Raw genomic sequence first — 17,596 nt, 5'->3', positions numbered from 1 at the left:
CTTCCTGTTTTGCTGACATTGAAACAGTGAATGCAGAATGCCAGTAAATTCCAGTCAAATGACTGCACTAAGCTGCAGTTATGATGCTACATGGCAGCATGCAGACGGTGCTTTCAAACTAGTGATTTTTCTCACTGCTTTAGCATGTACTGCTGTGGTGAGCACTGCAGATGTTTCATAGGTATTTTTGACATGAAGAAAGAAAATGCTCTCAATTATGGAAACAGCCAGAGGGTTTATTTGTGTGATTTACGTGTGTGGCTGTTAATAAAGTTGGCGCTCTCTCAGGGGCGTGAGCGTTCATCCAAAATGGCAGAAGGCTGATGTGTTTATCTCGTCGGTGCAGTTTACCATGTACATCAGATTTTCCTGCGCATCTTCATACTTCTGCTAACAGGTTATGGACCCAGAGAGCTAAGAACCTTTCTAAAAGAGTTTTTTTGCCACATAGAGAGAAATGTCGCAACGTACAGCGTGCTCGGTGAGGATCAGCATACCATAGCGCCATGAGCCGACGAGCCGCTGAGTCAAATAGCCGTTGGTCTGGGCTAGTTTTTGATGGAGTAACTACGGCAGACAAAGTTTTGGGCCACCTTCATTTGCAAGGACTAAAAGACACTATTTTGAAGCAGCCTACCGACGTGGAGGGAGAAGAAGACGGAGCAAGGAATGCAGAGGCCTACGCGGAGCTGATCCAGTTTCTGGGTGATAAAAGTTTGTCTCTTGTTATGCGAGAAGCTGCGGATGATGCATGGATGTTGGAAGGCGCTGGGCATTTTAAAAACCTATTATGCAAGTAAATGGCCTGTATTTATATAGTGCCTTACTAGTCCCTAAGGACCCCAAAGCGCTTTACATATCCAGTCATCCACACACATGTGATGGCAAGCTACATTGTAGCCACAGCCACCCTGGGGCGCACTGACAGAGGCGAGGCTGCCGGACACTGGCGCCACCGGGCCCTCTGACCACCACCAGTAGGCAACGGGTGAAGTGTCTTGCCCAAGGACACAACGACCGAGACTGTCCAAGCCAGGGCTCGAACCGGCAACCTTCCGATTACAAGACGAACTCCCAACTCTTGAGCCACGATCGCCCCAAAAGTCCAGCAGTGAGATTGTGACTGAGTATGTGATACGATCAGAGACAGCTATCACAGCCCTGAGAAATGCTGGAGAAACATTGAGTGATTGGTTGCAATGGTTTTGAAGGGACTGCCAGAATCATTCAAACCTTTTGCTATCCAAGTGAAGTTGAATTGACTTTTGCTGAATTCAAAACCAAACTGCGAAGCTACGGAGACACAGAGAAAATGCACGCTGCAGCATCAGATGACAACGTCATGAAAGGACGTGCACGACCGAGTAACAAACCCATGTTTGAACATTCGAATGACCGGGGAGCTGGCAACAGAGACATGGTGTGTTTCAGATGCGAACTAAAGGGACACTGTTACGTTTCGGTGTGTCAGTGTTTTGTTTTTGCGTGACTGTTATGTATTTCCTGCTTTACTTTGAAAGTCTGTGTTATCTTAGTGTGTTCAGTTTACGTTTTCCCTGTCTCGTCAGTTCTAATTTGCCCCAGCTGTGTTTCCCTCCTGTGGTCCATTCCCTGATTGCTCCTTCTATGTATTTAAGCCTTGTGTTTCAGTATGTCATGGTCGCGATCTCCCCCGTGTTGTAAATAGTTTGGTGTTTTGTAGTGATGGGCAGATGAAGCCCCATGAAGCACTGAAGCTTTTCATCCAATTGGTTCACCCCAACGCGAAGCTTCATGAAGCTTCATTTGCTCTAGTAGGACACCTACTGGACGTAAAAATAATAGCTGGTATGAATTTGAAGAGTGTGGCATTTTGCACACAGCCTGTAAATGTCAACAACAAAAGGAGTGTGTAAAACATCTATATTGTAGTGATGCAGTATACTGTGTATATTTATGCTGGCAGTATGGAAAGACAATAAAAACAAAGCACAAATTTAAATATCACACACGTCACTTATTGCATTGTATGATATTGTTATATCATTTAGTAACATTACAGCATGCTATAGTATCATGGCATTTAATGGCTCACCTGGTCTTGCTCCACAATCGGTGTTCCCCTTATTCTCATGCATAGCTCTGTAGTGCCTAAGCATGGATGAGGTGTTGTTGTTATATCCCAGCTCCCTGGCACATAGCAAACACCTCACCTTGTACAAAAGTACAGACAGCCTAACATAGGTTTTATTGCACCATCAGTATTATGAAAATCCATCTTCTGTGGAAATTCACATACCTTGTTGGGAGGAATAAGATCAAAATGTTCCCACAAAGGGGAGGACATCCTCCTCTTCTTAGCTGGCTCCATTCTCTCCTGACTTTCTCTCCTCACTCTCATAAACCTCCAAACTGTCTCCAAACTCTCACTAACCGCAACTCTCCATCAAACACCCACATTTTGGATGAAGTCTGAGGGGTTTATATCGCTCTCATAGCTCGCGGAAAAAATTCGAACCGCTTCATGAACCAGTCACGTGGTACAGCCGGGCAGCGAGGCTTCGGACGTCATCATTTTCAGCTCCTCCCATAAATGAAGCAAGCCTCGATACGCGCTTCGCGGAAACGCCCCCTCATTACTCGACACACGCTCCGAAGCCTCGATACAGAACGTCCCATCACTAGTGTTTTGTTGTAAATAAATAGTCTGTTGTAAATAGCTGTGAATGGGTTTGTTAATATTTTCGTTTGAGACACCTTCGTTTTGGGATTTTGGTGGAGAGCTTTAGTTTTTTTCTCGTGTGTCTTTTTCTTATTTTTATTTTCATACGTTGCACGCCGGTTGCCTAGGCCGGGGTGTAACAGACACAAAGCCAAGATGTGTCAGTGCAAGCAGTGGTGTAAATAGTGTAAAACCACTTACTGGGACTCAACCTGCAGACGGAGACAGCAACAGAACAATGCACAAAAAGTTTCCGAGGAGTTGGGCAGCAAAGACTACGCATTCTGGATAAGCAGCAAGGATACAGAGTTCCAGTCAGAACGTGGCATCAACAAAAAGGGTCTGATGATGGACACAGGGGCAACTTCGCATATTATTACAGATATAACGAAGTTCGGAAAATTTGACGACAGTTTCCAGACCAAGACACACTACGTGGAGTTGGCTGACGGCACTAAGTGCACCAGAGTTGCAGAGCAAAGAGGGGAGGCAGAGTTTTGTTTAATAGACAGCAGGGGGCAGTGCCACAAATGACAGGAACAGTCCAGCTTATATGGGCTACTACCTAGAAAAGTACAGAAGCATAGACTGGTGAAGTTTGAGACCAAAACAAGAGTAGAGACAAATACAAACTGACATGATGATAGATGGGTGTACACAGTCAAAAACAATGTTGATGGTTCTGAGAAGTACAAGGCACGTTATGTTGCTAAAGGATACAGTCAGAAGATAAGTGTGGATTATGAAGAAAGATTTTCCCCTTCTGCTAACCTGACTACTATCAGAGTGTTGATGCACAAGAAAACATGCTTTTACATCAGGTGGATGTTAAAGCTGCCTATCTACACGCATGGAACATGGAGGTATTCATGGAACAACCTGAGGGCTATGAGGTGAAACCTGACACAAATGAAAAATGGGTGTATAAGTTGAAAAAGTCGCCATATGGTTACAGAGCTATGGGCTAAAACAAGGTGTTGCATGAATATCTGAGTGAGAACAACTTTGTGCAAAATCCCACTGACCATTGTGGGATTTTGATAATATGGGTAGATGACCTGATCATCACTACTAGTGATGAAAGTGAACTAACTGTTGTGCAGCAAAATTCAAAACGAAGGATTTGGGTAAACTGAGACATTTCATTGGAATAGATTTTGACCAGAGCGATAACTGTGTAAAAATGTCACAGAAACAGTATGTGGAAAAAAATACTTGAAAGGTTCAACATGCAGGAAGACTGACACCTTGTGAGAAAACACTGAACTACACTGATGGTGCAGAAAAGATGAGTGAGGAATTTCCCGGAGGAACCCACCCAGGGGATTAATAAAGTTTCATCTAATCTAATCTAATCTAATCTAGAGGTACAGAGAGGCAGGTGGTAGTCTGATCTATTTGGCTACATGCACAAGACCAGACTTGAGTTTTATAGTCAGTAAACTGTCACAGTATTTCACTGAGCCAACTGAAGACCAATGCACCACAGTAACACATGTACTGAGATATCTGAAGGGAACATCCGAGAAAGAACTGTGTTACAGAAAACGTGACAATGAAGAACTGAGGTTGTGGGCATACAGTGATGATTGGGCAGCTGATGTAACAGACAGATGTAGTACGACTGGTTATTGTATAAGTCTGGCTCTAAATGGTCCTTTGATTTCATGGAAAACCAAAAGTCAACCTACTGTTGCATCATCTACCTGTGAAGCTGAGTACATGGCTGTAGCTGCAACCCTACCTACAGGAGTGTTTGTACCTAATGTAACTGTTACGAGGTATCGATGGACAAGAATATGCACCGCCAAAGGTTTATGAAGATTGGCTAAGAATCCTGTAACGAGACAGAGATGTAAACATGTTAACATAAAGTACCACTTTGTAAGGTCAACTGCGAGTGAAGGAAAAGTAACTCTGGATTATTGTTCAACAGAAGAGATGGTAGCAGATGTAATGACAAAACCTGCAACAAAAGTTAAGTTGTTCAAGTTTGAAAAGTTTATGTTTGGACATTAACCAGGTATACAGACATATATACAGCACCGGCTGAGAAACCCTATATGTGTTTTTGTTACTTAAGAGAGTCATAATATGAGAGCAAGTGGGGGTGTTGACATGAAGAAAGAAAATGCTCTCAATTATGGAAACAGCCAGAGGGTTTATTTATGTTTGAGGTGTGATTTACATGTGTGTGGCTGTTAATAAAGTTGGCGTTCTCTCGGGGGCGTGAGCGTTCATCCAAAATGGCAGAAGGCTGATGTGTTTGTTCCTCCCTAATTATCGTCGGTGCAGTTTACCATGTACATCAGATTTTCCTGCGCACCTTCATACTTCTGCTAACAGGTATGTTTTGCCCCTTTGTTCACGTGCTTTAACTTCACTATAAGTGTATTGGACATGTGGCACATGGTGGGAATTCTGTTCTTTAAAAATAAATGTCCCTGCAGCACAAGTGTGTATACACTTCAACACAATAAGAACAGTAACAGTATATATTTGTGTGTGTGCTGAATATGGGAGAAAGATTCAAGACATAACCACAGTGCTTAGAGGCTAGTGGAGCTAAGAGCAGACCGCAGGAACCTCCCTGAACAGGATCCAGTAACCATCACAGATATCCAGGAAACAGTCTCCAGCATGAAGACTTGTCCTGATCCCCAAGGACACATCTGCACTTCTGCCATCTTTGATCATTAACTTGGAGTTTGGGGTCATTCTCACTGGAAATTTGAACGTCTAACTTAATTTGGAACCTGCCTTTGACCATATAGCAGCTAGGATAGCCTTCCTAAAGCCAGCAATGTCACACAGCCCATGTCTGAATGGACTTGCAACTAGATCAGCTATGCAGAAATAATATTGGTCTCTGTTACTTTGATGTGCTTGACAAATAATTTATAAAAGGATCCAATCAGATTAAGTAACCTAGACACCACAGGATCCAATCAGATTGCAAAAAGTAGTTTGCACTAATGACCCATTATATTTGTGGCTCCTCTAAGTTACAGGTTCCTGAGCTCAGCTCGTAAACAGGCTTTAGGTGATAGAAGTATTTCTTAATGGAACGCAATGATTATTCTAGGAATACCTGTCTGTAAATGCTAGTTGCCGCCTTTAAATGACTTATTACTATTGATGCATCCATGTAATTTGTTATTAAAGTGCAAGTGTCGATTAGCTGTGTAAAGTAACACTGAAAAGGAAGCGGTTCTGCCAGCCTCTCACTTTCGACCACTAAGAAGCTAAATGAGTCACTAACTTTCACATAACAATAGGCTCATTCTGCCTTACAGATGTTTTTATTTTTGGCAAATTATTATGTGCGAAGTATGTAAGTCTGTTCCTCTGTAATGCTTTCTGTGTTTGTCACAATAAAAAATAGTTTTCTTGAAGTTGAACATTATTATTCAGGACAGTGCATGTGTTGGGCACTGATTATTGCGTCACTACAAGAATGTATTAAGAGGATAATCGAAGTAAGTTATGGTAAATGGAATGATTCTTATATGGTATAGATTCTTTTCTACTCACAAAGCGCTCTATACAACATGCCTCATTCACCCCCAGTCTCACAAGCACTTCTAAACACAAGTGCAAACTAATCAACATTCACACTCCGATGAATGCACCCCAAGTTAGAATATAATATGGAGTTTGTGGTTTGGAGTGCTGGGTCATTAAATGGCCATTGCATTTTCCAATTCTCCATATTTTTGTCAGTTCGAAACACACCAGCATTTAGTTTGTGGTTATTTGACTTCTGCTGGCACACTCAATATCTTTTTTGTTGAGGCCACCTGACACAACAGTGGTCTGTGCAGCAGTGCCTGTTAATGTCACTTGAACAGTGTTACAGAGTCTTGGACTCTTGGGACTTGAGCTAAGGCAATATTTCACAAACCCACAGTTACTGTGTTACTAATATTGAAACTGCTTCTGTGTATCACATCTGTGCTATGGAAGGAGAGGAAACTGACCTTTTTCTAAATTGGGGAAGGACTAATTTAAATTTGCAAAGATCTTAAGATCTGCAAAGGCAAAGTCTGTTAGTTTTTGGAGCATTTTAGTCAAAGAATCAATGGGCATGGGAAATTAGTGGTGCACTGGGAATTATTATATCAAATTCTTAGCACAATAAAAGCATTGCTGTATGGGTTACAGTGTGAGTGATTGTGTGATGGCGTCAGCCACACATAGATAAAACAAGTCCATTCATTCACTTTATTAGTTTGATTTGCAGTTGCTTCACTAATATAATTCATTAATGTTTTTACTTAAACCTGACACTAATTTAATGAAGCTTGCACATAATGGCATTGTGTGGTTTTTCTAAAGATGTTTTTTGTTATATTAATTATGTTTTTCTTTCTTTGAGTTACCTGGTTTGGGGCGGTGGCTGTTTCCTGTCTGGGCAAAAGGCGTGGCCGAGGGCTGAGGGCTTTGAATGCCGACCACTATAAAATCTACCCTCCTGTGTCTTTGCGATTAGGCCAGTTTGTGAGTTAAATTGTGTCAACTTTGTTTCAGTTTCTGGAAGTTGTGTTTTGATTAGAGTTATATTTAGTTGACCTCTTTTATGGGCCCACTAATTATATTTTTGAATTCTGTCTCTTTGAACTTTTTTGAGGGTTAAAATAAAGAAAACCCATTTTAAAGACATTATTTCTGTGTCTTCTATAATATAAAACTTGCACAACCAAGATATGGAGTTGTTTTTTATTATAAGACAGTTACTTTAATACACAGAGAACACAGTGACTTCAGAGCCAACATTTAGTTTCACACCATGGTCTTTCCTTTACCTTAACCTAGGTGCTTTTATTGTCTAACCACAGGCTGGAGTCTGGATGTGAAACTTGGAGTGTGGTGTGGCAACACATGACATGGTTTTCTTGCTGGCAGTTTGGCATGTGACAACAGGAAACGCACAGGTGATACTGAAAATGTTAGAATACATGAGATCATTCCAGAATCCCTTATAATACAGACTGTCATGGTTTGGTGGGATGCAATCATGAATGTCTGCTGTATGGTTTGTAAGTTTATTAACAATCCCACCCACTCGCTGGTCCCCAGTGCAGTTCATAAATATGGTGATTACTACCACCACCATTTAGTAATATATATAGAAAAGGAAAAAATACAGAAAATAGTTTTGTGTATAAGATAGTTGTGAAATAATAGATAAAAGATGGGTACTGTGTGATATCTGTTAATATTTTGGGTACGTAGAGAGATCTTCACCGTAAACCAGCTAACTATATAACATCTGTGTTGTTTCTGAATGGGAATTTCAAACATAGTCTTCCGCCAACACTGGATCTTGGGACTCAGATACCAGTCATATCCATGTCATATCCACATGTTAGAAATTTCCAGTCATTTCTGAATCACTTCTGTTCTGAATGTCTACCTGCCCCTTCCTGAAAGACTGGAAGGTATCTCGAAAGTTTTGCGAACCGAAGTAGTACAACAGTGGATCCAGGCAGCTGTTTACTCCCGCAAAAATCCAGGTTGCGTAATATGCTGTCTCAAACTGAAGGAGAAGATGGCATTGTTGCGGGTAGTATTTTTTTAATATGACTCCTACAGTCCGTACCACATTCAGAGGCAGGAAGCACAAAGCGAATATAACCAGACACACACCTATCATCCTCTGAGATTTCACCTTCACTTTCAGACCTTTAGCTGTGCTAATGTTTAAACGAGTTAAGGTGTTTGCTAGACGGCTATAGCATGCAGCAGACACAAAGAAAGGGAGTAAAAACCCGAAGATAAACAGGATAAAGTTAATGACAAAGTAGGATTCTGTCAGTTTGGTCTGATGAATGGAGAGACATTGTTTGTTTTTCCCTTCTGTGGTGGTAGGAAGAGTAAAAGCAAAGATCAGAGCCTGGATCAGTAGCAGAGACCAAACTCCAGCGCAGAGCTTCCTGACAAACTCCTTCCGTTTTATACAAGAGCTCCTGTTGAAGTGAACAACAGCCACATACCGATGAATGCTGATGAGAGTGAGGAAAATGGTACTGCCATAGAAATGTGAACTCAGCAGGGCAATCTTGAGTTGACACAGGAACTGACCGAATGGCCAGTTGTTACCCATAGCAAAGTAAACTGCCATCATGGGAGTGACTGGTGTGGCGATGGCATCGCTGAGGGCCAGGTGGAACTGCAGCGTGGTTCCAGACGTCCAGCAGGGCAACCGGCAGCAGAACACCCACAGGCTGAAGGTGTTCAGGAGGAAGCCAATGAAGAAGACCAGGCAGAGCAGGATGGTGATGGACACATGCTGACTCTCCGCCAGGCAAAGGTCAGAAGCATTGCTGTTATTCCCAAGCTGAGAGAGAACTTCACCAGGCATCTTTGAGTTCCTTACACCTGTGAGAAAACAAAGCAATCATCACAACACAGTCATGTGGCAAAAGCTGTAGTTTGACCGCTTGAGGCTGGCTCCAAAGAGAGTAATGGGTAGTTATGCTCACTGCGTTGCCTGTGTCGTGGGTGTCACACCATGTGTATCTTTTTGTAAGCTGTTCAGCTGTGGCGACCAAGGCAAGACGCAAGTGTATGGTTGTGTCGGTTTAATGTTCCCGCGCAGAGACATACAGACATACAGAGGGAGACGTTGGAACAGTTTGAAAATTCTGGACCTTGTGAAAAACAAACACATGACAAATTCTTGGCTTCTGGTTTTGACTTCTTCCTCTTTTACATCAGCGTTTGTGTGACAATATTGTCTGAGTGTCGACACCTGTTGTTCAGGATAATACTGCAGCGGCTCCTGTACCTCAATGGCGGTTTTAAATACAAGTGACTGTGACACAAGGTTGCAGCAGTGAATATAAATGGGCCCTTTGTACTCACTGTTCTTGCCCCAAAATGACACACATACTGGTGCAAGTCACATTTTGGTATGGTTTTGGCCAGTTGTGCACATCTCAGTTTTTGTAACCTTGTGTGTTTGCTTGGGGTTTATTGGGGCTTACATAACCACCACACTTCTCTAGGTGATTTTTGTTTGCTTGTTTTTTTAAAAGCTTATTAGTTGAGATTTTGTTGAGGATTTGGCTGATTTGATTTGAATGTAAATGAACCGGTGCCTCTTTTCTACTCTAACCCAGCACTCAGAGCACTTTACACAACTTGCCTCATTCACCCTTTCACGCAAGCAACCCTAACCCTCCTTGGGATTGATCAAGAGATTGCTGAAAATAAATGAGGCCTTAAATTACACGGGGTAACATTTTACTGGCAATTTTTACCATCTGTTTAATAGAGTTGAGATAAACTGGGTAATCAAATGCCATTGAAGTGTTGTGTGCTGTTAGGAATCCTTAACTGACCAATCAGCATGCAAATATATTAGTATTATTGTCCTGCTTCTGGATTATTATTTTAACCATTTAATGCCATCTGCTCCTGTTTATTGAGGACTGTGAGTGACAGTCACTTCAGGCTCCCAAAGCCTTTGTTTGAACTCTGAATTGGCAGTATGTTTAGCCAATTCCTCCCAAAAAGAGAAAGCTCGTGGAGAGAAATCCTTTCATTTTGTTGATGCTGTTCTGCAACTGAGAAGTGTGTGTTTGTTTTTCCTTTATAAACACACCTACACATCCGTGTCCATCATCTTGCTTCCCCAAAACAAGGCTTCCTGACATTTTACTGTGGTAAAACTGCACAGCAGCATGGTTCACCTTGAAACCATTCAAACAATCCACTTCAGTAAAGTAAGAGTAAAGTACTCAACAGATTCAGTTTCAGTGCCTCATGTTAATCTCACTTTATTCATTCTTTTTTCCTTTGATCTGTTTATTCTTACTGAATCTTTTCTATATTATTGCCCTTGCACTCTTTTTCATTATTTATTCATAATGCTGAATGAATAATGAACAACTTTTAAGAAATCCGGCCACATTCTCTTCAATCTGCTTCAATCTCAGCACAGTTTGAGATTGAAGCAGTTTCCCTTGTTGCCCATGCTGATATGACTTCAGGCTCAGCTTTGAAACTGCCTGTCTGAGTACAACAGTCTGCGTTTTTTCTTATTTGTTATTCACAAATAAATAAATGTCTCCTGTATGCATCAGGCTTAAATAGGCTTATTAACTGCTTGGTACTTTCTTACTGTCAGGCTTTCTATGATCCTGTCTGAACATTTTGAATTGCACTATCCTATGTGCTGTAGTAATGAGTGAAGAGCTGCATGGATTCCAGATTCTGGTGACTCAGACATCATCCCAGCGTGATGTGGCAGCTTTCCTAACAGCGTCAGTGTTCAGTGGAGCTAAGGTCAGGTGACATGCAGTTATGTTTGTCTTCTTCTGTCTTCAGACTTTAACCTCCCTGGTAGAGGTAATGTAAAAATCATGTCTGTTAGTAGAATTCATGATGCCTGTGATTTCAGAGATTTTAGAGATCTGGATCCAAGAATTTTTGGAAGAATTCTATTAACCTATATGCAGTTTTGAATCTTGAGCTGCTGCTTCTTCTTGTAAAATGTTTGGATGTCTTTGTCTGCATGAGCCATTTGTCCTGCTTTATCTTTCTGAACAGTGTTTTGAAGACTTTCCTCTAAGAACACCACCTGTTGATAGGACCTGTGCTTTTTTGTGGAATCAAATCCTGTATCTGTATCTTTTCTATCTCTCTCTGAACTGATCTTCCAATAGTGAGCTCACCTTTGGCCTGCCTGTTCCTGCATTTGATGCAACTGATTCAGTTTCCACAAAGAGTTTTACAGCTTCACGTGCTTAACTCTTACCAACCTTGTGTCTAAGATCAAACTAACAGCTCTTCTGACACTTTTAGATGCCATACTGTCCACGATAACTGTTTACATTTAAGAGTGTTTTTTGGAACAATGAGTTGATAAAATCAGTTTCATCTCCTTAACTCAAGGAAATTTGACCTTTGGTTCGGAGGAGCACTGAAGTACATCTTCTTGCTCATTAGTCCACAGTCTGAAATATTAATGTTCTTTTACTTTTACAGTTAGAACTGTACTTGTGTAATTTCTCACAGTTTCTTGTTATTTCTAAGCTTACATGAAAATGTGAAAGATTTCATTGGCTACAATCATACATATGTGACGCATATATATGAATGAACCACATGCTTTAAAGCAAAAGCAAAGTAAAATATGTAAGTCTTGTACTTTCTTGTAATTGCAATTGTTTTAAAGATCTTACCAGAGCTGAAGTTATCCTCAGTAATTTGTATCCAGTAACACAATGACTGCCTCTCTTGAGGCGTGTCAGCATGTAGAGTTGTTAGGGGCGGAGCTCTACAGTGACAACTACTGACAGCAGCTTTTTTTTCCTGCCAGCTATGTCAGGACTCAAAGTAACAATTTCCTTAAATGTGCCTTGTGTAGATGACGTGAAACTGCCAGCTGCCTGTTGGGATGCCCGTCAGTCAAAGCAGCCTTTTTTTCTGTTTCAGCTCTCTTTAGATTTTTCAGTGAATGGATCTATACAACGATAAGACTGCTGCCATATAACTGATAAATAGTTAATCAAATCTTCCTTCTGTTTACGTTCTAATAGAGTTCTTCATTAAAACACATTTAGAAACTCGACCAAAGAAAAAGTGTCAGGAGTGCACAGTAATGCTTATGCCTCTGCAGTATGCAGCTTTTCACATGCAATGAAAAAGCAGTTGTAACAGAAACTAATGTGAATTGTGAACTCTTTTACTTTTTTGCAATCTGCAGTTTCATCAGACCACATGAGCCCGAGACCTCCGTTTCCACACACAGAGGATGAATTTCTTATTGCTGATTTTATGAGGGGTGCTTCATATACAAAGTATATTTATTGTCTTGTGTTTCTGTCTGTTTTGTGACTCTTAAAAAAAGGATTTTGAGAATTTAACCAAGACAAACTGCCTCCGCTGTTCTCTACAAAAGCCTTGTGTTGATTGTGTAGATTGTCGTCTCGGATCTGTCTTGTGATACATCATAAATCCACTTTACTGCACGAGGATGTAACCATTTATATACTCCTATACTCATCACCACAATATGTTTAAATACTTTCTTGTTGCTAAAACTGATTCTGAAGAAGGATTTCAACAGCTCAGAAAGTGTAGCAACTGTAGCAGTTTGTCTTGAAACAACAACTGTAATCTCCACATTTTTACACATTTTTCATTTTTTACACACTTTTTTTTTTCTCAAAATAGATTTTCAACTTTAATATCAAAATTTTGACTCTTTTTTTTCTCTTCTGGTAGAGAAAGTGAGGCCTAGTACACATTGATTTGCTACGGCTGCCTGTTGGGATGTTGTCAGTCAAGCAGCCAGATGTGGACGTGGATGTGTGGATGAATGTTAAAATATACTTTCATCCACCATATAGTAGCAAGGAAGGGGAAAACTATCTCTAGGGTTTGAATCTATTTTCTGCACCAAGCTGGACACACACCATTTAATGCAGTAAAGTTACTATGTAAGATTCTATTGACATTAACATTCTTTTGGAATTAGCTTCAAGTGTTCGTTAGAGGAACTGCAATTTGTAGCAACTCCTGATGGCTTCAATTTCCCTCGGGATTAATAAAGTATTCTGATTCTGATTTAGCCTTACTACTTGCTTCTTCCATGTACATTTGACGCTGTAGCCAAGTGACTGAAGTCTGCTAAATAAAATACAGGCATATGTCTTGTAAGCTCTGAAAAGCAACAGAATGCAGTGCCTTGTTGGTGCTTTTCAAAGCACAGCACATAACACAAAGCAACATAAAAAGTTTTTGCAAGTGACCTAAACACACTTTCCTACATTTTTTTGGTGCAGATTCTACATGTGCCTTTATTATTTTCCAGTCATGTCAAGAAAGGCATGGAGCATGATTTTATTTTGTACCATATTAGATCTGGATTGTCACAGTAAAGCATTCAGCATAGTTTCATTCCAGAAACCCCGGTAGCAACCCTCTGTTAGCTGAATATCATGTTGGAAACGCTCTCCTTTGTTACTCACCATTCACAGACTTTTCAAATGTGAATGTAGGAAATGGGTTTTCAGTGACATGCAGCAGCACATTTTCTGTTTACTTCCCAGTATGCAGCTGATTAAGTTTTCACAGAGCCACTTGAATGCTTTTCAAGCTTAAAGCTTGGTTGCTTACATGCATAGTCGAAAACCATCGTCCTTACATACCCATGCAAACAGCAGACCGCTTTTACCAATAAGTCTTCGTTTCCTTTTGTGCTGTACGCTTTGACTTCTGGTCCAAAAATAGTGGTCAACAAACACAAAATGTATAAAAAAGTTCATCAGAAGAACTAGATGTCCTGGAGAAAAACTAAGTACAGGTTTGAAATCATTGTGAAAATAACTAACAGAGAAGTACCTGTGATGATTATTGCCTGCTGACCTGTGTAATGGATGAATGCTGGAAAGTTGCATTGAGCATGGAGCTGGACATTTTTACTGCCACCACACTGATATGCAGAGAATGAAACCAAGAAATACTGCAGACACATATGGTGCTAAATTTTCAGCCGTAACACAGGGCCACCTGACAGTATGTCATCTTAGCCTTCTTTCTGATTCTAAAAGGACCAAAATGTACTAAATTAATTTCATGGTGTTTTACGTGACATAAAACAACCTTAAATTTATCAGAAAAGTGCACTAAGGTCTCAGGCAACACTGTAACCAAAGAAGCCATCATGTTTGGCGTCGCGTTTCAGACCTGAAAGCTAGATTTTTTTATATACATGCTATGTTTAGTGAGCAGGAGCTTCAATGGTGACTTAATGAAACCCGTGTGGCCTGAAAAACATTTGCTCTTTCACTATGAAAGAAGAGACATGTCCTTTTGCAGATGACAAACTACACAAAGAAGGAGATGCAGTGTGTGTGTATTAGCAGATATTACTTGTGAATTCAAAGAGTTCCTGTTTTGTCCTGTTATGCCACTATTTGGTCCAGTACTCAAGACATAATCCAGCATAGCTAGTAACATTTTAAAATGCTGTGAGGGGCCAAAATCATCTTTCTGTCCGATGGATTCATTTATATTAAAATAATGTTGGAGAGAAGTAGTCTACTCTGAACTGCGTCAGCTGTAAACACATGGAGAAACTTGTTCCAATTTCTAGTCTTAGTGTGAAAAAGTATGCTTTGCATCTTCTGTTGACAACGGACCTGCTTTTATTAGTAACACATGTCAGGGACACATGATAGTGTGTAGAGGATGTGAGAGTCAGTAGGGAATTGCCAGGTAACCTAATGAAAAAACAATGAGGGGAACAAAAACGGTGCATATTTCCAGCTGGGGAAATATTGTCAACATCGTGGTAAAATGTAGAATCCTGGACAGTACAGACAGAATAACACTGTGTGCTCTGTCTGAGGGCAGACAGACATGAACACTGCTTTATACAGAATGTGTTCTGCAGTCTTTTCTTAAACTGATTAAACCATTTATTTGCAGCTTTCAGAAGTCTGATATTTGTTTGGACTGCTTCCGATTATTCTGTGTTATTTGTGTTATAATGTTATAATATAAGAGTATGTAAAGCGCTTTGGGGTCCTTAGGGACTAAGTACAGCGCTATACAAATACAAGCCATTTCTTTTAGGACTAGGCTACTCTAAACCCTTCTTCTTCGTCCTTTTTGAGTGATTCAGGAGTGCACTTGCTGGTGTGTTTTGAATCACTGCCCTGCTGAATAACTCGAGTGCGCCCTGAGTTTAAGGACGTGAACTGATAGCTGGACATTTTCCTTCAGGATTTTCGGATTGAGAGCAAATTTCATGGTTCCATAAATGATGGCAAGTCATCCTGAAACAGTGAAGCAGCTCCAGACTATGACAGTGTCAGCACCGTGCATGGATGAACTGCTGACGGTTCTTTTTATAACTTTTGCCTCATCAGTCTACATGATATTTTCCCCAAATCTTGGAGATCAGCAAGATATTTTTGGCAAATGTAAGATGAGCCTTGTCAAAGGAGCTTGCAGAGAAAAGCGTCTGGACTTCTTTAAGTTGCTTCAAGACGTTTCACCTCTCATCCGAGAAGCTTCTTCAGTTCTAAGGTCAAATGGTGGAGAGTCCCAGATATAAACCTAGTGGGAGTTTCCCCCCACAGAGGGACAAAAGGACCCCTGATGATCCTCTAATCGCCTGAGCCAAGGTGGGAAACTGGGTGTGGGTCCCAATCAGCCAGAGTTTCGGGTGTGTTCATTGTGAAACCTGGCCCCACCTTATCATGCGAATTCCTGAGGTCAGATGGCCCAGGATGTGAGTGGGCGTTAAGGCGTCTGGGAGGGATCTCAAAACTGGATTATAGATGGCAGAGAGTTGGTGTCGTAAGCCCCGCCTCTGTTCAAAGATGGTCGCTCACAGTGGACATAGATGCTTCTTTCACTCCTCTTTCAAACCATCTGTCCTCTCTGTCCAAAATGTGAACATTGGCATCCTTGAAAGAGTGACCTTTGACCTTTAGATGCAGATGGACTGCTGAGTCTTGTCCTGTGGAGGTGGCTCTTCTGTGTTGTGCCATGCGCTTGTGAAGTGGCTGTTTGGTCTCTCCGATGTAGAGGTCTGGGCATTCCTCGCTGCACTGTACAGCATACACCACATTGTTAAGTCTGTGTTTTGCCGTTTTGTCTTTCGGGTGAACCAGTTTGTGTCTGAGTGTGTTGCTGGGTCTGAAATACACTGGGATGTCATGCTTGGAGAAAACTCTCCTGAGTTTCTCTGATACAAGACAATGTTGTTGCGTCTGTCCTTCTTATCCTCCCTCGCTGGTGTCTGATCTTCTTTTCTGTGCCAAAAGAAGTCCAGACGTTTTTCTTTGCAAGCTCCTTTGACTACGATGACCTGGATGACTGAGAACCTTCACAGACATAAGATGAGCCTTGTTGTTCTTTTTGGTGAGCAGTGGTTTTCCCTTGGAGCTCTCTGTGGCTCTATGGATGCCATTTTTGTCAAGTCTCTTTCTTATTGTTGATTCATGAACACCTTCAATGCGACCCTTTCCAGAATGATAGAAGTCAGTTATTTTGTTTCAGATTTGTTTCTTTAGATCATGATGTGATTGCAATTTAAAAAATCAATACTTCACTGACTTTTGTAGGGTATTTGTTTTGTGCTTTGACTGTAATGCATTGATCGGTCTCTCCCAGTGCCCCTGCACTGCAGTACTGTAATCTCACAGTGCCAAGTGCCACTGACATCATGGGTAGCAATGTAACTTCGTACATATACTTTGATATTTGAATGTACTCTGCACTTGCAGTATACTTTATTTGGCTATTTCATGCTGTTTGCAAATGTTGCATTTTGTACTTGTAGATAAAAGTACCAAGCAGCATACAAATGATTAAAATAATCTCCATCAATGATGAGTACTTTCACTCCTAAAGTGTATTTTGATGCTTAAATGTTTTCTCTTTGCAAAATGGTTATTCAATACTAAACAATGTTTAAACTCTTGTGCAGCTTATTTTAATGACATACACTGATATGAGAGCACAGGGCCGAACCTTCTTCATGCCTCAAAACTGTCCTCAGTGTATTTAAACAAATATTCTTATTTCCTGTGCCCTCATGTCTCATGTTTGTGATGTACAAGCCCTTAAAAACAATCCTGGAAACACTTGTAGTATAATGTGTATTTACAGATACTGTGACTCTGATCTCTCAGCTCAGCTCCCCAGATAAGCAATAAGTGTGACCCATGTGGACAGTAAACAGACTCCCTTCGATTTTTCTTAGTTTCCTGTATATTTCCTCCTCCTCCTCATCACTGAGAACATTTTAATATCAACACAAGTAAAATGCAGACAAAATGCAGGTTTTAAATTATAAAAGCTGTCCAAACCTACCTGGTGTGAAAAAGTAATTGCCTTCCTTGTTAACTGTAATTAAGCACACTGTTT

General features: G+C 40.8%; 1 protein-coding gene across 1 annotated transcript; it reads right to left on the bottom strand.

Annotated features, from left to right (window-relative positions):
• Positions 1–7,418: 7,418 nt before the first annotated feature.
• Positions 7,419–11,921, bottom strand: LOC113033983 (P2Y purinoceptor 2). The gene is made up of 2 exons (XM_026188232.1): positions 11,893–11,921; positions 7,419–9,082 (listed from the first exon to the last, which is right to left on the bottom strand). Exon 2 carries the CDS (start codon positions 9,063–9,065, stop codon positions 8,070–8,072), a length of 996 nt encoding a protein of 331 aa, XP_026044017.1. The 5' UTR covers positions 9,066–9,082; positions 11,893–11,921; the 3' UTR covers positions 7,419–8,069.
• Positions 11,922–17,596: the final 5,675 nt, after the last annotated feature.

The sequence above is a fragment of the Astatotilapia calliptera genome, chromosome 12 (genome assembly GCF_900246225.1).
Source record: "Astatotilapia calliptera chromosome 12, fAstCal1.2, whole genome shotgun sequence".
In the NCBI taxonomy this organism is placed as follows: domain Eukaryota; kingdom Metazoa; phylum Chordata; class Actinopteri; order Cichliformes; family Cichlidae; genus Astatotilapia; species Astatotilapia calliptera.
The sequence above is the reverse complement of the archived record's forward strand: the minus strand, read 5'-3'. Positions and strand labels throughout refer to the sequence as shown.

Excerpts from the sequence above, each read along its gene's own strand:
- LOC113033983 (XM_026188232.1), bottom strand. The coding sequence starts at position 9,065 with ATGCCTGGTGAAGTTCTCTCTCAGCTTGGGAATAACAGCAATGCTTCT.